The sequence below is a fragment of the Mauremys mutica genome, chromosome 9 (genome assembly GCF_020497125.1).
Source record: "Mauremys mutica isolate MM-2020 ecotype Southern chromosome 9, ASM2049712v1, whole genome shotgun sequence".
NCBI classification, from domain to species: Eukaryota; Metazoa; Chordata; order Testudines; family Geoemydidae; genus Mauremys; species Mauremys mutica.
The window spans coordinates 96,379,482-96,404,009 of NC_059080.1; the positions used below are offsets into that span (position 1 = coordinate 96,379,482).

The following is a 24,528-nucleotide window of genomic DNA, read 5'->3' on the forward strand; positions in this document are numbered from 1 at the left end:
CAAAAGGAAGTACTTCTGCACACACAATACAATTAACCCGTGGAACTCATTCCCATGGGATGTTGTCAAGGCCAGAAGTCTGACTGGTTTCAAGTTCACGGAGCACAGGTCCATCAATGGCTATCAGCCAAGATGGTCAGTGACGCAACTCCACGCTCTGGGTTTTCCTAAACCTTTCCCAGGCTGGGACTGGGCGACAGGGGATGGATCACTCAATAACTGCCCTGTTCTGTTCATTCCCCTCCGAAGCATCTGGTACTGGCTACTGTCACAAGACAGGATGCTGAGTTGGATGGACTATTATGGCCGTCCTTTGTTTACCAGAGCAGCTCAGACAACTAAAATGTTTATTTGTGAATAATTATTCAGTTAAAACAAAGCCATAACTCGCAATCAGTATAATTTATAATGTATTAGTCCAACCAGTACTGATATGTATAATAGATCTATTCATAAAACACTGAGATTTTGGCATTTAAGTCAATGCAACTTGCATTACTAAAAAATTAAGGATATTCTCCCCTCAAGAAGTACATTTTTAGAGGCCCTTAGAAAAATCTAGCCCTGCAAAGTGCTCTTTATTTTTCTGCCTTGAAAGATGTGCTAAAGCAGCATCCAGGTGGAATGTACCAGGATGTTATTTCAGAGAAATCAAATGGCTCTATCCCAAAGAAACAGAGACAATATATCATTGCCATCAGCATCACATTCTGTCTTCCCAGTTTAGCTTCACGTAGCCAGCTTGCTATAGCTGTACATCCTTCAGGCACCAATAGCTCTAACTTGACATACAGAGCCAAATTCATATTTGGGGTAACTCCACTGAAACGAGTGATTTATAACAAAATGTTTGAAAAGCGGACGTGTCTTTGTGGAAGTTACCAAAATGCTGATGTTGGAATAAAACGGTTTACTAAGCAATCCTGCTTAGACTGACAGAAATGAGACACAAAGCAGATAGCAATGAATGAAACTTGTGATTGCCATATTTCCACAAGAAAGCTCGCAGGTCACACATACTGAATTGTGCTGTTACTGATATAGGAGCTGGTTTGGGAAATTCAGTAAAGGATTTCTATAAAAATGAGCCTAATTGTAACTTACACCCATTAGTTTAAATGAGAACCAGGCCTCCCCGTGTTCTGTTTAGTTAGTGAGTGTGGTGTACATCATTTGCCTCCATGTCCTGTTATCACTGTGTGAGAAGAAACAGGGGTGAAAATGGAGAAGACTGGTAAATTAGCACAATCCAGAAGAGGAAGGAAAGGGAGGAAGTGGGGAAGATTAGAAACCAAATGCTGCAGGGAAAGCAGAGCAGAGTAAAACAGCATGGCGGAAAAATGGAGGCATCATGTGCCTAGCTCAAGGTCATCACAGCAGACCCTTGCAAAGCAGTGACATGTGGTTAAGATGGCCGAAGCTACTGACAGGGATGCAGGCTGGTAACCATGGTTACTACTGATGTCTGAGAAGCCACGAGGGTCTGATAAGAGAGGTAAGGTTTGTATGTCGCTGGGGGTGTGTGTGTTAAAATGATACTTGACAAAGGCATGTGGGCCACGGCATGGAGTCAGACATGTGCTGCATAACCTTGCATTTAATCTCGGTGTTCAGGATGATATCACCTGTCATCAGCAAGATGATACAACAATACTTGTATGTCTTATTTGTAGTAAGCCAGGGGCAGATTGAAAGCCCTAACTTAGCCAGGGAAAGAGAGACAGTGTCACCAAACAATATCATTTCAATTTAGTACACACCAATAGAAACCTGTGCAGGGCCTCAGTGGCACTTGGCATTGAGCGAGGAGGGCAGGAAATCAGGAAGAAAATGAAGCAAAACAATAATATTTACATGGGCAGATCATACAGTAAACAGATCCCCACTCTCAAAAAGGTTGTTAAGAAAAGCTCACACCGGACTATCTCTACTTCCCATGTCACAGAAGTGCACTGGACAGACTGATTCATTAGAAAGAGAGATTTGAAGCATACAGTACATGACAGGTAATATCAGACTTGCCTCCAAAGTAAATGAGTACACAGTCAGCCCTGTGAAGCCTGGATTTCCGCTATCTAAGAGACTCCCCATCTCTCTGTGCAATATCCCAACACACAGGATCAGCAGAGGCACTCCTGCTGACGGTGTGGAAATTTGAACTCTGGTAAGCTCTCGGTTCTAGAAGATGCTTCCTTAAGGGTATGACTACACTGCAAAAAAAACAAACACCCCACGGAAGCAAGTCTTAGAGCCTGAGTCAACTGACTTGGGCTTGTGCTACGGAGCTAAAAATAGCAGTGTAGACTTCACGCTCAGGCTGGAGCCTGGGCTCTGAGACTCAAGACCGGGGGTTTGTTTTTTCTTGTTTTGGGTTTCGTTTTTTGAGCTGTAGACACACCCTAAGAGATGCCAGGTTTGAGGATCCATTAGAAAAGGGGCAATGCTCATCGGTTAGTTTAAGCATTTGGCTGATCTGGGCTGAAAGGGAATTCTGGATATGGACTGAAGGGGTTAAGAAAGGACTTTCAACTGAAGCTCTTTATTCCAGATAGTGGGGTGGGAGGTGGGTGTAACCCCTGCCCACTCATTATGGATCTCTGTCCCCCTCTAGTGGCGGTGAGGCCATACATGGAGTTTAAAGAGCCTAATACAGCCTTTGCTAGGAAATCTGGGTGTCTCAGCTCAGGGTATAGCATCTGGGCGTAGCATCTCACACTTGAAGTTCCAGGTTCACTTCCTACTGCTCACAACCCACCCGGGGCAAGGTATTACGTGTGTGACAATGACTCATGTAAACGTGCCCGAGGCTTGCAAGGTGAGCACATCCTTATAAATAATGACATTGTGCCAACACACACCCCCCTTTTGCATGTTCTATACACAGAACACATTACAGCAGTACAGTAAGTCACATGGGGATTTAGAACGTCATACAGGATTAGTTATGCCAACGCCCTGACTGGAAGGAGGCATTCATTTTACTTTGGTGATCACAGATCTTCTCTGCCTGATTAACATGGATCCTGCTAATGAATTCTGCAGGACACGCAGAAATTGACGGCAGCGAAGCGATGACTCATCGGCACGGCACCTCCTGCTGGTGGTCTTGGGAATTAGCTCTTTTTCAGCCTTGGAGCACCCTCTGCTGGCCAGTGTCTCGCCTGCCTCAGGCCCCGTGTCCCTACCGGACCCCAGTGCCCCTTTCCCTTGGGGTTCTGCCCCAGCAGTACCCCCACACTCTGGGTTTCCCCTCCCAGGGGAACCCGCAACCCTAAACCCACCTCACCTCAGTGGCTGCTGCTGCCAGTTGTCATCTAGTCCCCGCCATTCACTGGGGCCGACTGCTGTGTAATGGCCACTCATCACTGGCAAGGGGTTAGGACCAGCTGCCGCTGCCTATACCCAGGCGGCACCTCGGTAGCCCCAGTACCTTTGAAGGCCTGCAGCCTGGGGGTTTACCAGGCTGGAGCTCCCCCAGCTCCTCCTGCCCTTCCCCAGCCCTGCTCTGCTTCAGGTATCTTGCTCTCAGGCAGGCAGCCCTTCCCACTCCAGGGCTAGAGTGGGACTCCCCCAGCTTCTGGCCCACAGCCCTCTTAGCAGGGCCAGCTGGGGCCTGATTGAGCAGGCCACACCTGTGGTCAGCTACTCACTCCGCTGCTCTCACTGCTTTTTCCAGCCGCAACCCTCGTATCAGGGCCAGTTTTTATCTTGGAGTGGGGCAGCCACCCCACTACACTGACACTGTAAAGGGAGAACCCCCTCCTCTGCCTGGAACGGACACTGATCAATCTTTGTCTTCTGCTCTGTGGCAATGAAGCGTTTGAACCTCTCGACAAGCAGAACGTATTTCTTTTCAAAAATGCACTGTACGCTACCTGGTGGAACCCTATGTAACCTTCCCCACAATCTAATAGCCTGCACCCTCTTCCTGGTCAATTGTTTTCTACCTAGATGTCTCCCTTGACTTTGGGAGCAAAATGAAAGGCAATCTACTGCCAATGCTATAACATTGGCAGCAAGACTGTTCTAGTGTGTACAGCCGCACTATTATAGTATATTGTGTAAAGACCATACTATAGCTCTCTGCTACTCACTCTGGGCTGGGAAGTAGGGAAAGACAGTTGCTGAGGGTGAATTAACAAACTGCAGAGTAGCAAAGCTCTACTGTGCACCAGTCTCGCCCTTGGCAGTTTCCCCCCTTTTGTAATCTTGCCATAAAGCACACATCCAGAGTCTGCTCTGGTTCTTCCTCTGTTGTGCGTGGCTGAGAGGGCAGGGCCGCCTGGGGGAAGCCTGTGCTGTACCTGTTCTGTGTAGGTGAAATTCACACGTGTACAGAAGACCAGCTCCAGGCCTATGCACGACTGAAGTGGGACATAAGTCGTGCATAGGGCGTGAGCTGGTCTTTTGCAGAGGGGTGAATTCCATGCTGGCTGACCTGGGTTCTGCATCCTGGTTCTGCAGGGCCACCGGACTGCAACCTCTCGGAAGTTCTAAAACAGTGAACACGAAGTAAAACAGTGACCCACTCAGGAAGTGAAGCTGCAGGGAGACAGCAGGCCTTTGTGATTCGGCTCACCTGGGAATGCTGGTTAAATACGTCACAACGTTCAGAAAATCCTCGTCGGGTATATCGCTGAATCCTGCATACTCTGGGAAAGTTATAATGGGTGCCCCATCCTTCCCTCTGCCTCCTGCAAATAAGAGAAGTTTTCAAGAGGTTAGAAATGTCCCAAGAGCAGAGGATCAGCCAATGCAGCGTGTCATGAAACGGTAGCATGTTCCTCACAGAGAAGCAGTGTGATCCTGTGGATAAGGCTCCAGACTGGGACACAGGAGACCTGGGGACAGATTCTCATTTTGTATAAATCAATGTAGCTCCATTATGCCAATTTACACTAACTAAGAATCTGGCCCAGGGGTTCTGTTCCTGGCTCTGCCACTGAACGGTTGTGTGACCTTGGCCAAGTCACTTCACCTCTCTGCCTCTGCTTCAAGTGCTCACTTGTGAAGTTTTCGTGATTCACAGATACAGTCACCAACCAGGACTGCAGGTAAGCTCTTTGGGGCAGAAACCATGTCTCCCTATGTATTTGTGCATAATGGGATGTGGATGCTGAACCTGACTAGGGCATCTGGATGCTAAATATTAAATAATATTTGAATAATAGAATTCCAGGACCAAACCAGGCTTTGGGGCTTTCATTCACAAAAATACTAAAAAAGGAGTGCTTTAAACTAATCAACCAGTTCTGCTTACTGTCTGTCCATCCCTTTATTAACTGCTCAATCATCCAGGCAGAACAGCTACTTTTTACATACACACACCTGTACAGGCCCAGGCCTGCCTCAGGGACCTCCAGGTCACACTTCATGCCTAGCCCCCATCTCTTGGATCCAAACCCAGGATCCAACCTCCCCCCAAACTTAAGAGAAGTCTGGGTGGAGATCTCAGCTTTGTGGCTCATGCCCATCCCTGGTTTTCCTGTTACATTACCCAGCCCAACGCGGAATTAAGCCACTAATGTAGTAACGTACGTAGCGTAGGATAGTAACTTAGCAATCAGGCTTGTCACTCTTCTGATGGGCCTAGTGTCCACTGGGCAAAGCATGAATCCCCAGTTCAGTCCCCAAACCAGGTTTCCGGATTAGCAGCTCTGCAGCTGTGCGGAGGAATAAGGATTTAATCCAAAACCCATTCAAGTTAACGGGATTCTTTCCACTGACTTCCACTGGCGCGGAAAAGAGCTTAGGTGAAAGTATAGATAAACAGGATGGCAATAAGTAAGGGAGTGAAAACGTTCAGGGTTTTTACTGCCAGTGTCCCATCCTGTAATTGCAGCTAAGGGTCTTTGGCGAGTCCCGCCCGCCCATCTTGATAAAATCAGCTGTTTGGTCCTGACTGCAAACCCAGTAAAGGGTTAAACCCTGCTGCACTCCTTCCATCTCCCGGAGGCAAGGGGAGATCTGCCTAAGCAGGGATTGTGCTCCACATCACTCCTGCCGGAAGGTAAACTCTGTGGCCTTCGCCTTGGGGAGTTTCCAGGGAATTATCCCTTTGGGGGCGGGGCCTGCCAAACCCCATGGGTTCTGTGGAAGAGTCCCCATCGTCCTCCCATAGCTCCTGCCCTACAGGCCCCGCTCTCTCCCCAGCTTGGCGGTCTGGTCTAGAGGAGCCGTCTTTAGCTGGGTCCTCCTGCTGCGGCTCGGTGGCAGTCACAGAGGGGAGCTGCAGCCAGGGGTTAATACGCGTCATTGCCACCCAGAAACTGGCAGGAGCAACGCAGGGCGGGAAGTTCTTTGCTCGTCCCCATCCTGCCTTGCCCCTGCCCCCAAAGCGCAGCAGGTTTTATCTAGGGGATCAGTGCCCCCAAGGGCAGCGTGAATCATCGGCTGGGGGAGGCTGTGCCTCTCCAAACTGCCAGGCGTGGCTCCACTCCCAGGACCCCCCCCTGCTTCCTGCCCGCTCTACATGCAGCAGTGAGGCTCCAGTCCCCCTGTGCGGCAGCCCGCCCTGCCGGTGCTCCGGAGCTGGGACCGCACGACCTCCCGGCGCTCTGGGAATGGGGGTGTCCAGCGGTGGGAGTGTGTGGAAAGGGCGGGGCCTTGGGCAGAAGGGGCAGGGCTGGCCTGAGGGCTGGCCTCCCCCAGCCTGCGGTTCACACGCTGCCCAGGAGTGCCCACCTCATGCCAGACCATCTGTGGAGGGGTATCTGCAGGATGCTGGAGAGAGAGGAAGTTTGGCCTCACTCCTCTGTTTGGGGAGGGGAGAGCTGCCCTCAGGGTGGGGGAGGGCATCCTGGAAGTGGCCCATTTTACATCAGGTTGAATTGCAGAAAGAGCTCAGGCTATTTCTGTCTGCCATACTTGCCACTAGGCTGCCAGGTACATGCCCCTGCTCCGTGTCCTTCTCACCTAGGCTAGCCCCACAGTTTGGCTTGAAACGACGGGACAGATCCTCAGCTAGCGTAAACCAGCCTCGCTCCATTGGCTTGCACTAGTTTACACCAGTGGAGGATCTGGCCCGCTTTAAGACAATATTGAACGAGAAAGTGACTCTGTTCAAATGCACCCTCATTTGTCCCACCAGTGATCCCCATCCAGACCAGCTTCTCACCCCATTAATTGTTCCATTAACATAATGCTGTGACCCTGGCAGACCACGTGTCAGCTTATGCCACAGCCCCAGGCCAATTCACGTGCGTATCAGCATAGATCAAAGTGACTGTTCAATGTATAAGAGTGTATTTGGTGTTTCAACTGCATAAGAACCAGAGGGATGTTGCATGAATTGTTTTCACTTATCTCAGGGGTGGCCAACCTGTGACTCCGGAGCCACATGCGGCTCTTCAGAAGTTAATATGTGGCTCCTTGTATAGGCACAGAAACCAGGGCTGGGGCTACAGGGGCCAACTTTCCAATGTGACAGGGGGTGCTCACTGCTCAACCTCTGGCTCTGCCACAGGCCCTGCCCCCACTCCACCCCTTCCCACCCCCTCCCCTGAGCCTGCCGTGCCCTCGCTCTTCCCCCTCCCCCCAGAGCCTCCTGCACGCCACAAAACAGCTGATCAGGAGGTGCGGGGAGAGTGGGGGAGGGGCTGATGGGCAGGGCTGCTGGTGTGGGGGGAGGTGCTGGGAGCCGTGTAGGGGGAGGGAGCTAATGGGGGGCTGCTGACGTATTACTGTGGCTCTTTGGCAATGTACATTGGTAAATTCTGGCTCCTTCTCAGGCTCAGGTTGGCCACCCCTGACTTATCTGTATCCCGTTATAATGTACTAGCAACTATTTACATTGTGTTACTCCTGTAACTAAATAACCCATCAAGCGAGAAAGAAGCCTTGAGGAATGCAAATGAAGAACTTTAACAGAAAAGGGCTAATTTCAAAGCACGGGGTCAGTGTGTGTGATAATCGGAGGTTGAAGACTCAAAACGCATTCCTTACGCTCTGTCATCAGAGGAAAAGCCCACATAGGTAGAGACATTGTCAGCTTTTTTTCTGTGAGAACGAGCTGTAAATATGGATTCAAGGAAAAATCCTGCATCTCGGGACTGTTTGGACTCCTACAGGGAAATGTACCAGATGCAAAGCAGAGATCCCCAGAGACAATCTGGATATCCTGAAAAGACTTTTGGGAAACTGGGAGTTCATTAGATCACTCTCACCACGTGGAATGACAAACTGTGACTTACTGGGCATATATTTCATCTTCTTTAAGCTCTCAATAACTCTTCCTTTTCTTAGCTAATAAATCTTTAGTTAGTTACTATAAAATTGGCTGCCAGCGGTGTCTTTGGTGTAAGATCAAGAGCGCCAATTGATCAGGGGTAAGTGACTGGTCTCTTGGGATTGGAAGCAACCTCAATGTGATGGGATTTTTGGTATAAGTGAACTTTTATCACAAAGTCCAGTTTGTCTGGCTGGCGAGATTGACTGAAGAGTCTAAGGCAGTGGTCCCCAGTGCCGTGCCCGCAGGTGCCCTGGCGGCCGCCGGGGCATCTATGTCCACTCGCGTACTGTCTGGCAGACGAGCATCTGCCGAAATGCGCCATCAGGAAGCAGCAGCATCCAGAAGCATCGCCGCCGAAATGCCACTGATTTTCGGCGGCATTTCGGCAGCGACACCTCTGGATGCTGCTGCTTGTTGGTGGCATTTCAGCGGCAGCGCCTATTGACATTGCCACTTCTCAGCGGCATTTCGGCAGATGCTCGTCCACCGGCCACGGTCCTCGGTGGCTCGTCGCCCGGCGCCCGCCAGACAAAAAAGGTTGGGGACCACTGGTCTAAGGGGACTGTCTGTGACTCCATAGTAAGACTGGAATAGTGAGCCAGCAGTTCACATTTGTTACTGGCTCAGTGAAATCTAATTCTAGAACACACCGTCAGTTTGGCGTATCTGCCCTGTTTTCTGACAGTCTGGCCGGAGGTAGCACTCACAGTCCTGAGCCACTCCAGAGAGCATGACAAATGCTTCCTTTTGTCTCCCCAACTCAGTCTCCTCGAGTTCTGCATAAAAGCAGTTTTTCAGTCGAGACGCTTGGCAAAGGGGTGGCTTTGTTAGGACATTTTCAAATGTTGACCCCTTTTTGCTCCCTTCTAATCCTCAGGATCACTTTAGTTACAGATGGAAAAGACCACCTTCTGTATTAACTCATCCAGTAGACACTTCCTGCCAGGGGAGAACACAGTCCCACAGCTAGTAAACCGCATCTCAGCCAGACAGCAAAAAAAAGTGATCATCATCAATGTTGCACTGAACTTACTTATAGGCCACCGATTCCACATTAACCCTGGTTGATGGCAAACCTCAGTTCCCTGCCGGTACCATCACATCCAATTTAGCTGTAGGCAGCAGTGGGCTGGAATAGGTCACCATCCAAAATTAATCAGAATTTTCCCTGGACAGATTGTTGCTGCAATCTGCACTGATCCAGATTCTGTTCCTGGTGTTGCTTATGAGGCTGAAATGCAGCAAACCACTGGGTACTTAGTTGCAGATAGAATATTTAGTGACATCTTGTGGGCAAGACGGGTAACATCAAAGGAAATCAAACACGCTTCATAGGGTGACCAGGTGTCCGGTTTTTGACGAGACCACCCACTCGAAAAGGGACCCCGGTGGCTCCGACCAGCACCGCCAACTGGGCCACTGAAGGTCCGGTTGGCAGTGCTGCAGACCTAAGGCAGGCTAGTCCCTACCTGTTCTGGGGCACCGGAAGCGGCCAGCGGGTCCAGCTCCTAGGCGGGGGGCCTCTGGGGTCTGCGTGCTGCCTCTGCCCCGAGCATCAGCTCCGCACTCTCAATGGCCAGGAATTGGCCAATGGGAGCTGTGGGGGCGGTGCCTGCGGCTGAGAGCTTCCTGCTCCGCCAGCCCGCCTAGGAGGCGGACCTGCTAGCCACTTCCGGGGCGCAGCACAGTGTCCCAGGACAGGCAGGCAGGCAGTCTGCCTTAGCCCTGCCGCACCGCTGATTGGGAGGCACCTGAGGTAACCCCGTGCCCCAGCCCTGAGCCCCCTCCTGCACCCCAAACCCCTCATCCCCACCCCCGAGCCCACACCCCCAGCCAGAGCCTTCACCCCCACTTAGAGCCCTCACCTCCTCCTGCACCCCAACCCCCTGCCCCAGCCCAGTGAAAGTGAGTGAGGGTGGAGGAGAGCGAGCCACCAAGGGATGAGAATGGTAGTGAGCAGGGGACGGGGCCTTGGGGAAGGGGTGGGGCCTCTGGGATGGGGCGGGGCTAGGGTGTTCAGTTTTGTGCCAATAGAAAGTTGGCAACCCTCTTCATTGCTTCTGTAGGTCAAGTTCACTGCACACCTCAGGGGCTCCTGGCACCCCTGCATCAATCCCTACCCCAAGTTGTCTGTGTATCACCCTCTCCGTTTCAGCCCCACAGCTGCTCAAGGGTTTGTCTACTCTTGAAAGGTATTTTGGATTAAATAGGATGTGAATTTAAAGTGCAATAGCTATTCTGGTTAATGTCCCATTGTAGACAAGCCCTAATCGGCACCTGCTCCAATAAGCCCACCCCAGAAGGAGTTTGGTCAGCTGGGGATCAGTGCAGTGCATGGGCAATCAAGCCAACATCACCTTTTCCTCAGCCACATCTCCTCTGCCAGGGGCTGCAAGGGGGTGGGGAGATAGAGCCAATGTAGCAAGGTCTGTGCTACTGGAGGATTCCTTTACCGAAGGGAAATCCAGTTAAACCAGCTTCAAAGTGTAAGCAAAGCAGAATTAATGAGGCCAAGAAATTTGGCCCATTGCCTGAAGATGTCATCCATGCTTCTGAGATGGGGAAAAGTATATCATAAAGTTATCTCAGGAGACAGCCATGTGGCCTAGCAATCTGAGCAGAGGACTAAGAGCCAGGAATTCCTGGGTTCTGAAAATGACACTGAAACCAACTCTCTGTGATCACCTAGCATCTCTCTGCCTCAATCTCTTTTTCTCTGAAATGGGGATGACACCGCTTACTGGTACAGAGGAGTGTTTGGAGAATTCATGGATTCAGTAACATGTGGAGAAGGAGGAAAGCTGAAATCTGAACACGGATCCTTCCCTGCACTGAAATCAGTGAGATTGTTCGGGTGTAAGCGAGGACAGATTTGGGACCAGAAAATGCTAAGCATGATTATTATGCTGGAAGACTCAGACCATCAGGCATACAATATGACAACCGTGGAAACACATGAGACGTGGTCTGCCTCAGCCTCACCCAGATCTGAATCGGCAATAGCTTCTGGGGAGATGGATTACAAGGAAAAATCCTGCTGTCAGTTTATTTAACGAGATAATGACAGGGGAGGGAAGCTCATTACACACAAGAAGAACTTGGAAAGCGCCCTCTGTTTCTGGCAGAGGATTTCCAGCCATCTCGAAATGCCGGGGCTGTCAATTTCTTTTTTTAAACTACACTAGGCGTGGCTGCAGTGTTCGCTGTGTTCACATCCTTATGCTAATTTCTGCAGATTCTGAACAGGCCAACTGCAACCCTTCCGGGGAGCCATGGGGCGGGCTCATGTTAATATGATTTGTCCTGAAGACAGGGGCACAACCAGAATTTTGCTAAGGAGTGAGCCCATCTTACCAGACCAGCTGCCCCAAATTTGAGTGTCGCTGCAGCCCTGTGCCCCAGGTTGCAATGTCCCTCACTGAAACCGGGCCGGGCCACTCTGTCATGATGGGTTGGGGGTCACCCCACCCAAATTTGAGTGAGTAGCATTGCGTCCTGGCAGCCAGGGTCGCAACACTACTCACTTAAAGTTGTTCCAGGCAGCCCTCTATCGTCCAGGGCCCGCGTCCCCCATCCCCAAGGCACCCATGCCTGAAGGCACTGGGAGGGCTGAGGACATGAATAAAAAACCAATGGGAACATCATGGGCCAGATCCTACTGTCCTTACTCAGGCAAAATTTCCACTGAAGATCCACTGGCATGAGGACTGAGTAAGTGCTGTGGAATTCGGCCCAAAGCAGGCTAAGTACCTTCTATGGATTGGTGCACAGCACCTCCCAGTACTTCATTCTAACATCCAGGGGTGGCTCCAGGCCCCAGCACGCCAAGCGCGTGCTTGGGGCGGCAAGCCGCGGGGGGCGCTCTGCCGGTCGCCGCGAGGGCGGCAGGCAGGCAGCCTTCGGCGGCTAGCCTGCAGAGGGTCCGCTGGTCCCGTGGCTTCGGAGGGCCTCCCGCAGGCAAGGCGCCGAAGGCAGCCTGCCTGCCGTGCTTGGGGCGGCAAAAGCCCTAGAGCCGCCCCTGCTAACATCACTTACACCAGGGTGAATCCAGAGTGACTCCACGTGGTGTCCCATTCTGTGCTGCACTTGCAGAAAGTGCAGCACAAAAGACACAGCCCAAGAGAGAGGGAGCAAAGGTGGCCTGTAGTTGCTTTTGCTCCCTCTGGCTTCTGGGTTATTCTGGTGGCTGACATGGCCACCCAGCCCAAGTCAGAGACGCCCCCAGCTGCTCAGACCTATGACAGCAGAGCTTGCACAGAATCTCTAGCAATGCACCCTTTGGGCCTGCCCCCACCACACCCCGACACTGGAGCTTGCGAGGTGGAACAGCTCAGGGTTGATTCCAGCTGGACCTGCACCTAAGGGACTGCTCTCCCTGTCCCTTATGAGACCTTTATACTCTGCGCACTGCTGGGGTGAGGACAGAGGCTGGACAAATAAACGGCTACAGCGTGCAGCTGTAACGCCATGGCCCCATCGGAGCTCCTGCAGCTCTCTCACCCTTGTAATGAGTGCAGCCGGGAGTTAAAGTAATGGCGATCCATCTTCCCCCTCAGCCCCTCCTTAAAAGCAGACAGGAGCTCTGTCTCCTCTCCCGGGCTTGGGCACGCTCAGCAGCTCCCCCTCCTCCGTGGCTGATGTCCTCACTGGTCAGAAGAATTAACACCCCAGGCTAAATAAATAAGCCCGAGCCAGCGTCCAGCAGCTGAGCTGGGGCAGGGGGAAGGTGGTTGGTGAGGAGAGCAAGGGGAGTGTTCCTCAATGGTGTAAGGCGAGGCTGAGAGGAGAGAGGGGTCCATGGCAGACCAGGACAAGGAGGGAGGTTGTTCCCAGGATCAGGGGCAGCACAACTGAGGCAGGAAGCCAAGAAGAGAAAGCGTCACAGAACCAAGAGGAACAAAGGAGAAGCACACGGGCCTCTGAGGAAATCAGAGCACAGAGATCAGCAGGGCCTGAGATGTCAGGCCGTGAGGGGGAGTAGCGGGAGTTTGAGGCGAAGCGACACCGGGAAGGCAACGAAAGGCTGACAATAATCGGGAGGGAGGCAATGTGTTCTGGGCTGCCCTCACGTGATGCTCACACTTGGCAGCCCTGTCACGCCTGCCCACAGCTCAGCCTGAATTTCATGATGCACCCTGCTGAGCTGTGCATGGGCAGGAGCTGCAGCAGTGGTTGCCTCCTGGATGCCAAAGTGGAGCATGGCTTCAGGCCACCAGGCTGTCTCCCCATGGCTGCTGCTCGATCCACGTGGGTAAGGGCGGCTGGCAATAGCAGCAGTAAGAGCAGGACCCCAGTCCGACTCCACACTCCAGTCCTGGAAAGAAACCCCAGCCAGACTCCTGAATCCCCTCTGCCACCCAGCTGGACCCCAGACCTCTGCCCCTCAGACAGCTCCCAGACCCTTATTCTCCAGAGACACCTCCACCGCCAGATTCCAGCTATCACATCCCTCCAAGACAGACCTCAGCTCCCCTCCCAAACAGCACTCCCACCCAACACCCACAGCACCCAGGCACTGCAGCATCCCCCGACATTCCAGCACCCACCAACTCAAGCACCCCAAAACCTCACCCAGCAATCCCAGGCCCTCTCGCCCCCAGCACCTCCTACACCCCTACCGGCCCTAGCCTCATATTTTCTAATTTTTACACAGCTCCATGTCCAACCCTCGCCACTGCTTGCGGAAGGGTGTATTAAACAAAAACGGAAATTTACGGTCACATGCAGCTTATTTGCAAATATGCAAATTAGCTGGCTGGCTCATTTGCATTAAATGTCACGTCGGCAGCCCTGACTGCCCTTGGAGGAGCGGGAGAGGGTGACTGGAGGGAGGGGAAGGAAGTGGTCACAGTAAGCTAGGTGAGAGCTGGTGCAGATAACACTCCTCTCAGCCCTTCATCTTGACCCTTCCTTACACCTCCGCTCCCATTTCCTCCAGCTCTACCTCTCTCTCTCCATGCCCCAGTCCTCTCTCCCGCCTTCTCCCTTTGCGGTGTGGACTAGGGGAACAGTGAGGAAAGGGGCAAAATGAAAGGAAAAAAAAATCAGGATGCTGAAGTGTGAACATGGGAGGGAGGAAAGAGAAGGGTCGTACTGAAGAGTGAACTGTCGGGCTGGAAGGAGGTTACTAGTGGAGTTCCTCAGGGATCAGTTTTGGGACCAATCTTATTTAACCTTTTTATTACTGACCTTGGCACAAAAAGCGGGAATGTGCTAATAAAGTTTGTGGATGACACAAAGCTGGGAGGTATTGCTAATACAGAGAAGGACCGGGATATCATACAGGAAGATCTGGATGACCTTGTAAACTGGAGTAATAGTAATAGGATGAAATTCAATAGTGAAAAGTGCTAGGTCATGCATTTAGGGATTAATAATAAGAATTTTAGTTATAAATTGGGGACACATCAGTTGGAAGTAACAGAGGAGGAGAAGGACCTCAGAGTATTGGTTGATCACAGGATGACTATGAGCCGCCAATGTGATATGGCCGTTAAAAAAGCTAATGCAGTTTTAGGATGCATCAGGCGAGGTATTTCCAGCAAAGATAAGGAGGTGTTAGTACCGTTATATAAGGCACTGGTGAGACCTCATCTGGAATACTGTGTGCAGTTCTGGTCTCCCATGTTTAAGAAGGATGAATTCAAACTGGAACAGGTTCAGAGACGGGCTACTAGGATGATCCGAGGAATGGAAAACCTGTCTTATGAAAGGAGACTCAAAGAGCTTGGCTTGTTTAGCCTAACCAAAAGAAGGCTGAGGGGGGGATATGCTTGCTCTTTATAAATATATCAGAGGGATTAATATTAGGAAGGGAGAGGAATTATTTAAACTTAGTACCAATGTGGACACAAGAACAAATGGGTATAAACTGGACATTAGGAAGTTAAGACTTGAAATTAGATGAAGGTTTCTAACCATTAGAGGAGTGAAGTTCTGGAACAGCCTTCCAAGGGGAGCAGTGGGGGCAAAATACATATCTGGCTTTAAGACTAAGCTTGATAAGTTTATGGGAGGGATGGTATGATGGGATAGCCTAATTTTGGCAATTAATTTTGGCAATTGATCTTTGATTATCAGCAGGTAAGTATGCCCAGTGGTCTGTGATGGGATGTTAGATGGGATGGGATCTGAGTTACTACAGAGAATTCTTTCCTGGGTGCTGGCGGGTGAGTCTTGCCCACATGCTCAGGGTTTAACTGATTGCCATATTTGGGGTCGGGAAGGAATTTTCCTCCGGGGCAGATTGGCAGAGGCCCTGGAGGTTTTTCGCCTTCCTCTGCAGCATGGGGCATGGGTCACTTGCTGGAGGATTCTCTGAAGCTTGAGGTCTTCAAACCACAATTTGAAGACTTCAATAACTCAGACATAGGTTAGGGGTTTGTTATAGAAGTGGATGGGTAAGATTCTGTGGCCTGCTTTGTGCAGGAGGTCAGACTAGATGATCATAATGGTCCCTTCTGACCTTAAAGTCTATGAGTAAGTGCTGGAGCTACCAGTCTGAGGGACAGGAGGGGGTGGGACCATCCGCACTGTCAAATCCGATGATTCCTAGTGTTTGGTTTATACTGGGATTTGGAACATGTAGCAATAGAACTCCCAAGCCGCAGCTGACAAAGGTGGATCAGCCTGCCCCATCTCCATGCCGATGCAGGGTTGTTCCCTGTTGTCGACGATGAGCAGGGGGCTGATAAGAGCAGCAGCGTCATGCGAGCAAAGGCAGAAGGAAGATTTTTCCATTTTGTACTTTTCTAAAAATTAACCCATATTATGAATGAGACATGAATGAAGCGGCTGTGGGCAGCCTGCAGGAGGGCTGGATGCTGTTCATACTTAAACTGGGAGGCTGCCCTTGGAGTTACACCAGTGTAAAAGTAAGGGGAGATTAGAATTAGGCCCCCAGAAACCTCAGTGCCACCACTGATCAGCTGGGATACTCATCTGAACCTTGGAAACCCCTCCCCCATCCACCCCAGACTATCCAGGGGCTGAACATTCTCCATCTGACATTCTAAAACATTCAGCTCCCCCGACCCTAGGGACAGATTACAATTTAGTTGTGTGGTGCTGGGTTTTTAGAAATGCTCAAAACTCCCATTGAGGCCCCTTACTCATGGCCAGATTTTCAAAGATGCTCAGCAGCCAGCAACACCCATTGGGACACTTACTGGCCAGGTTTTTAAAGGAGCTCATTCCACAGAACTGCACCCAACAGGCTGAACCCTTTTATAAACAAACCCACTTGGTTTGGTGACTAAATAGACAGGGTGGATGAAAATCAATGATTTTTAAAAAATAAATAAAAAAAACACGGATTTTTTTTATTTAAATTGGATTTTTTTTGATAAAATGCTTTTTGAGGAAAAAACCTATCTAAAGATTGTTTTAATTAAGATACATTATAGCTCAAAGATTCTCATCATGGAATAGGGATTATAAATTCTAATTCTATAATATGAGACAATATATTCATGTAATGTTTAAGAAAAGTTTTGTAAATGAGTTCCAATCGTTCATGGATTAGGGACCCAATTTTATGGTGTTCCAGGGGCTTCTGTATAGATTATTTAGGTTAATCTTTCTATCTACCCAATGGCACTCAGTGCTCAGTCTAGTAGATACCATCAGAGATGTTTAGTTTTGCAGTTCTTAAACTGTGGCTGTGTGTCTCCAGAAGTAACATGCTTGTTAACAGCAAAAATGTTTTTAAATAAATAAATATAAAGGGGTGAGAAATAACAGACTTCAACTCTATTGTCTCTCTGCAAATTTGTGTACATAGAGTCAATCTCTTACCTCTCTCTAACAGTGCAAAGATTCAAAAAGTTCAATGAATAGAAGATTGTTGGGGGCGGAATAGATCTGGACAATGAGAAGAAGTCTGGAGATAAATGGGAGAAGTGAGGGACATATGTTTTTTTGTGAAAATATTATATGTTTGCTAATAAAGAAAAAGATCCAGAATACTTAATGTTGTTGTTTTAGTTAACTAAAACAATTTAAATGTCTGTCTGGTGATGTTCTCCTCCTAATACACCATGGCAAGAAAATCCTCCAAATATGAATGATTGACCTGTTAAATTGGAGATAGTTCACCTCCCAATGACTTCATAAATATCTGCTTCAATTACCTTTGGTAAATGAAATAACCAAACAATTATTAGTTTTACAGCTATATCAGAAAATGAATCTGAAAAGTTTTCAAAATAAATCACTGTTTAAAAATGTATAGTGTGTACCTTCTAAAAATAAAACCTACATCTATCTCTGAGTTGTGAAGAATATGTATTAAGGTTATAACAACCAACAAGAATGCACTTTTATGTAGAAACCCATGATTAAATAGAGTCTTCCTGACTAGTGATTTAAATCAAACCCACCCTGTAAATGGAAGCCAAGATGTTTTAATAATCCAGCCCTAATCCAGTGGGATCCTCCACAAGAAATGAACCTGCTTCATAGACCAACCATTTGTGCTACTAGTTTAGAAGCTTCCCTACCAATCTTGCTGCCACCTATGGGCAAATGCTCAGCCTGCCGCTCCGCCATACACACAAACTCCAAGTCAATGGCAGAGCTGAATGTGGCTCAGTTGCTCAATAGGCCAATGAGAAGGTGCTAACTGGTCTTTGCAGAGTTGTTTCACCTGCTTTTTCATTGTCTTGTACACTGGGACTGAGATTTGTAAATTGCCTAAGAGATTTGGACGCCTGATTGCCATTAAAATGAATGGAAATTGGGCATCCAAATTCCCTATGTCGCTTTGAAACTCCCAACTGAAGCATTTTCACCAAGCTTATTATACACACTAAAGCCTTCACCGTCCACCACTGTCATTAGAAATGATGAATGAGCAACTGCAACATATACAGGAGAGACAAACATAAGCTGCTGAGCAGAGCCTCAAACACCTGAGCTACTCTCAGGCAAAGGCCAAGGATTAATTTCATGAAGTCACATGCTACCCTTAGGGCATCAGCATGACACACCCTCATCCGATGGAGCTCATTCGTTCCCTATAGGTTATTGCCCCACAGGACTTGGCACAGATGTGGGATCAAAGCCCTACCTGGTGGAGAGCCACAAGGAATGGATGTAGTGACTAATAATACTTAGTACTCACATAGTTATTGGCACCATCCTGGCACTTTACAAACATGAACAGAAATTCCCATGAGGCCGCTAGGCCTCACTAGCCTGATTTTACAGTGGGTAAAAGGGAGAGAGAGACATGAGCCCTAGTGAGAGAGGAGCAGCCCTATCTAAGGTGCTTATATGGTGTCCGTTACCACAGTATCTGAGCACCTCACAACCGGTTTAATGTATTCTCACAACACACCTGGGTGGGTTTTGGAGTTGATGGGTGCTGGAGTGTGTCTGGAGATGCTGAGGTATCTGGAGTAGGGGCGTGGGTGCTATAGGGGTTGGGTGGGGGCCGGGCTATCTGGGAGTGCTGAACTCCTGTTCATCCCCAGTTTGCAGACAGGGAACAGAGGCACATAGACTACGTGACTTGTGCAAGGTCACAAAGGCAATCTGCGGCAGAGAAAATCTGAGGTTAAGGGCTCTAACCACCGGACCACCCCTTTCTCTGACATGCATATAACCAGCTTGTCTACACTCCAGCAAAGTGTCACCGGAGCCCAGATGAGGACTTCAAGAAGACAGCAGGGAGAATTAAGAAAATCAGAGAATCAATACTTACACTTCTAAGCCCCCAGCTGAGAGGCACAACCCTAACCTGCTGCTTTCCCTTCACTTAGGATTCTCTTGTATAGAGATTCTTCGCAGGCCTGAAGAAGAGTTCTGTGGAGCTCGAAACAGCGTCTCTCTCACTAGCAGAAGTGGGTCCAATAAAAGATATTACCTCGCCCACCTTGTCTCTCTGAACGATGTGGTAATTCTTTGGTGCTCACCAAATGGGGATTGGGTTGGGACTATTTCCATTTTTCTTAGCCATCATTAAGCCATAATTTGTGGATTGTAATGTTTTCCATATGTGACGGACTGGGCCCTAACCTCCATTTTCACTCCCACATTGTAACATACCCAAGAGATATCCTTCAACAGACATACTAGATTTTTGTCTCTCTAGCTCACCACTTTAGCACCTGAATCATAGAATATCAGGGTTGGAAGGGATCTCAGGAGGTCATCTAGTCCAACCCCCTGCTCAAAGCAGGACCAATCCCCAATCATTGGTGATGCTGCAAAACAGCTAGTTTTCAGACTTCAGTATCAAACTAATGTGTCAAACAAAGCCTTTGCAACCAGTTAATTCCACATAGCATGCATCTTTTTATTCAAGGGTTATTATTCAGTTTGTGCTTCAATTACAGGGACACTGTCAGCTTAAACAAACAAACAAAAAAAAACCTGGATATGATTTCCCCCTACCCTGCATCTTGTGTCATTTACAACTGTGCAAACTGAGTGTAAAAAGGTGCCATCCAAACATGGTAGCGTTTGATACACTCACGTTGCACTGGCATAAATGACTGTGCAAGGTGCAAAGCAGTGGAAAAACCAGGCCTCACATACAGTACGTATAAAACACAAGTGTCCCAGCTGCATTACTAGACAAGAACAAAGATTGTTAAATAAGGAACTAATTTTTAAATCTAATTTGCAAACACCACATATGCTCCTTGGTTGCTTCTTGCCTTTACTACTGGACTAGTCAGTTTCAGATTCTCATCCACTAGCACAATGTAGTGATGTATGGGCTGCAGACAGGAAAGGGGAGGGGTTATTTGTTTAAAACACTAGTTCTACTGGAACTTAATGAAAACACGCATGAGAACGTTTGTATTGGTTTTGTTAAAGCGTATTTTTACAAAACCTAAATTTGGGGCTACAAGTGACCTGATAATGTTCCTTTCAGATTCTGAATTCATATCACAGAATGGGCACTTTTTAATTTAGCAACTAAAAGACTGCAAAAGGCAACAAGAAAAAAGCTATTAAAAAAAAAATCCTAACACTCAGCTCTAGCCCCTTTTCCCTCCACTCCACCCAAAAATCATAGACTAAAGATGAGCAAGAAAGTAAACAAACTTGCTTTGCATTAGCCAGTTCTGTCTATTTTAAGGCCTAATCCTTCTTCCATTGAAGTCGGAGTGTTGCCATTGATTTCACTGGAAGCAGTCTGGGCCCTTACCTAGGTTTGCTAGGAAAATGGAACTCTGCTAATACACTTCGTGACACTTTCTCTAAGGAGCTCGTGATTTAGTAACGGGCTCCGTTATTGTCAGAACTGACAGACTGGGTTCTTCTCTGACAGAGTAATTAGAGATAATTACAACACGTGAAACAGCAGATCAAACAGAAGGAGGGCAGTGATACTCTCTCTTTTAACAGCATATTTCCACAGCACGTTATTAATCTAGCTGCAAGTCAGGAACAGCATCTTACCAATGGTCCTCCATTCTAATACGCACCTGCTTTCGCCTAGTAGCAGCCAGCGTTTTTGCACCACCAAACTTTACGTAATCTCTCCTCCTTAATCAGTGGAACAAAGGCAGCACTCTCATAATCGATTACATAAAAGTGCAGATAGTTTATCTGTGTTGTTCCTGCTGCCATCACATAATGAAAGTGTTGTTTTTGAAAGAAGGAAATGGAGGGTAGTGGCTTATAATCAGGAATCTAACCATGTGAACTTGCGCTCCCATCAGACCTCACAAGCTAAGCATGGCCGGGTCAGGCTCTGGGATAGGAGACCACCAAGGCATCACTACGTGGTGCAGGGAGTGGTGTAGGTGCTTCATTAGGTGGCGCTCGTCTTTGAGACAGTCCCCTGTAGTGTTGGCTGCAGTCCTTTTCCATAACTGCCGAGTCCCAAACAAGGCTTAGGGAGAGCCTCTCTCCCTGGCATAGGCCGGACAAACTTTCTTAGTCTGGCAGCCGCACAGCCAGAGAGCACTACGGGGTCTGTTTCCAGTGGCTTGAGTAAACAGTCTCCTTTTCATTCATTGCCGTTAAGGGTTTGTCTAAAGGGTGCATCAGTCCACGCTGCAGAGGTGCAAATTCTAATGCACACTAACGTGCTGCAGACTAACTGACCCGTGTGGACCCTGCTGACGTGCACTCAGTGTTCCCCATGCACATGAAAATAGCCCTGTTTGAAATGGGACTACATTTACATGCACTGGGGAACTCCGGGTCTACACCAGCCAGATACTGCACACACACTAGAATTTACACCCCACTAGTGCGGACTAACACATTGTACAGACAAGTCTTTGGTCCTGAATCGCCTATGCCATGTAATCAACACAAAACCCTCTTGTTAGACAATGAATGACTGCTACCGTGTGTGTGTGTATATCCATACTAAGATGGCTCAGCAAAGGCATAGGGAGCAGCTGAATGTCAAAGAGTCACGGTCACAGCAGATCACAGAAACTTGGAGTGCTGGTCTCCCAGTCCTCTGCTCTAACCCCTCTACTTTCCTATTCGGGTGCCCCTATGTTTTAGATGCAGTTGCTGAAGCCAAAGTAATACATAGCCAAAAAGTTGACATTATACCATATATATGGTCTATAACTCAGACTTTCACGCTTCTGCTGGCCTTCTGACACTTTTATACTGCAGACCAAACACATCTTGTGTTGCCAAGACTGCGCAGAAGACCTCTGTAAGGAAACTGTTAGGACTTTTCTGCAAAAAGTGCTAGACTGCAAATATCAAAGGCCTTCCTGGGCTCTTCAACACTGATGCTAGGTTGATGGAAGAATTCCTGTCAGCCTGAGCTACCCCCTCCTGGGGAGGTGGATTATCTACACTGCCATAAGAACTCTTTCCATTGGCATAGGTAGCGTCCACACCAGTGGTTCTCAACCCATGGGCCACACAGCGGCGGCCCATGTGACATCCTCAGGGCCATACAGGTAGTATATATAGTGTGGATGCAGCCCACATAATACATAGAGAGCTGCATGTGAGGTCTACAGTGGTAAATAGGTTGAGAACCACTGGTCTATACTGAAGCAATAGCTATAGGATTTGAAGTGTAGACATACCCTGAGATGATAGAAGCCTTAGAAATAGGATAGGCATATATGGAATGATGGCCCTATGGTTTAATAATCAGTGGGCGGATGGGCTGACTGGAATGAGAATGGGGTTAATTTGGGGGTGACATTTGTATTTCAAGGTGCCACTTCTGACCACAATCAAAAGCAGAAGTCCTAAAATAGCCCAATGAAAGTTGTTCCTGATGAACTGTACTCACCTGTGTACGTTTGCGTTCACGTCACCCCTAGTGGCTGCTGCCTACAAAGAGATATCTAAGGCTATACCCTTGCTGGTATAAATCACCATAGACCCTGTGATTTCAATAGATAGACCAATTTATATGAGCTGCAGATCTGACCCATAAGGACTCCTACAGGTAATAGAGAGATTCTCTTTTAGTGCAAAAGACAGGAGTCTGCAATTTTGGAGTAGGTCTGAATTGTTTCCCTGCTGATGGCTAGTCAGCCAAGGAATTGGTACACCAGAGCATTTGGAAGCAGGAAATATTGTAAACCTCAGGAGATTTCCAGTCTGAAAGCAGCCAAACATCAAAACTCTAAACCATTTGTGGTTCCCCTAGCATTAAAGAAAAGCAGCACATTGGTAGGAAAAATGGGTGAGGTCACCTAAGTATTACTTTAACAGAATGGGGAAAAAAAGCTCTCAGATTGGTTTTCACTGGATGAAAAACGATCGCTTGGCGGGATGAAAAGGAGGATTGCATTTACATAGGGAAATGCACCTTTGAGAATCTGGCCACTTTTATCTAGGTGCCTACATGCGGATTTGAGAGCCTGGCCCTGGGCACCCAGGTTTGAAAATCATAGAATATCAGCATTGGAAGGGACCTCAGGTGGTCATCTAGTCCAACCCCCTGCTCAAAGCAGGATCAACCCCCAACTAAATCATCCCAGCCAGGGCTTTGTCAAGCCTGACCTTATAAACCTCTAAGGACGGAGATTCCACCACCTCCCTAGGTAACCCATTCCAGTGCTTCACCACCCTCCTAGTGAAAAAGTTTTTCCTAATATCCAATCTAAACCTCCCCCTCTGCAACTTGAGACCATTACTCCTTGTTCTGTCATCTGCTACCACTGAGACAGCCTAGATCCATCCTCTTTCGACACCCCTTTCAAGTAGTTGAAAGCAGCTATCAAATCCCTCCTCATTTTTTTCTTCTGCAGACTAAATAATCCCAGTTCCCTCAGCATCTCCTCATAAGTCATGTGCTCCAGCCCCCTAATCATTTTTGTTGCCCTCTGCTGGACTCTCTCCAATTTTTCCACATCCTTCTTGTAGTGTGGGGCCCAAAACTGGACACAGTACTCCAGATGAGGCCTCACCAATGTTCAATAGAGGGGAATGATCACATCCCTTGATCTGCTGGCAATGTTCCTACTTATACAGCCCAAAATGCCGTTAGCCTTCTTGGCAACAAGGGCACATTGTTGACTCATATCCAGCTTTTTGTCCACTGTAACCCTGAGTCCTTTTCTGCAGAACTGCTGCCTAGCCATTTGGTCCCTAGTCTGTAGCAGTGAATGGGATTCTTCCAGCCTAAGTGCAGGACTCTACACTTGTCCTTGTTGAACCTCATCAGATTTCTTTTGGTACAATCCTCTAATTTGTCTAGGTCCCTCTGTATCTTATCTCTACCCTCCAGTGTATCTACCACTCCTCCCAGTTTAGTGTCATCTGCATACTTGCTGAGAGTGCAGTCCACGCCATCCTCCAGATCATTAATGATGATATTGAACACAACCGGCCCCAGGACCGTCCCTTGGGGCACTCTGCTTGATACCAGCTGCCAACTAGACATAGAGCCATTGATCATTACCTGTTGAGCCCGATGATCTAGCCAGTTTTCTATCTGCCTTATAGTCCATTCATCCAGCCCATACTTCTTTAACTTGCTGGCAATGTTGATGTAAGTGTCAAATCCTTGCAAAGAAAACGTACACGCTATGAACCAGGCATAAACTCATGTCTGTATGAGTCTTCCGACAGTTCTGTAATGATGGCTTGGAGCAGTGTGAACTGCCCATTTATCTCATTGGGATGCTGCTGACTCTAGAATTTAATGAGGATAGCTGGTAAGTGATCTGCAAATGGATGCGTTTCTGACTTTTTGTTATGATCATGCAAGAAAACCTGGAAAACTCTCCCCCCATCCCCATGTTATTGTGAACGTTCACACATTAATTGAAGAACTGGTGTGGTGGACCTTTAACAAAGCCATCCTTTCTCTAAAATGCTCATTAGTTATTTGAGTTAGGCCT

General features: G+C 48.4%; 1 protein-coding gene across 1 annotated transcript in view; it reads right to left on the bottom strand.

Annotated features, from left to right (window-relative positions):
- The window catches only part of MCF2L2 (MCF.2 cell line derived transforming sequence-like 2), a 296,032-nt gene that overhangs the window by 197,130 nt on the left and 74,374 nt on the right, over positions 1-24,528 (bottom strand). The window contains exon 4 of the mRNA XM_045031256.1: positions 4,580-4,694. Within this exon, the coding sequence (XP_044887191.1) occupies positions 4,580-4,694 (115 nt within the window). The remainder of the gene's footprint in view (positions 1-4,579; positions 4,695-24,528) is intronic.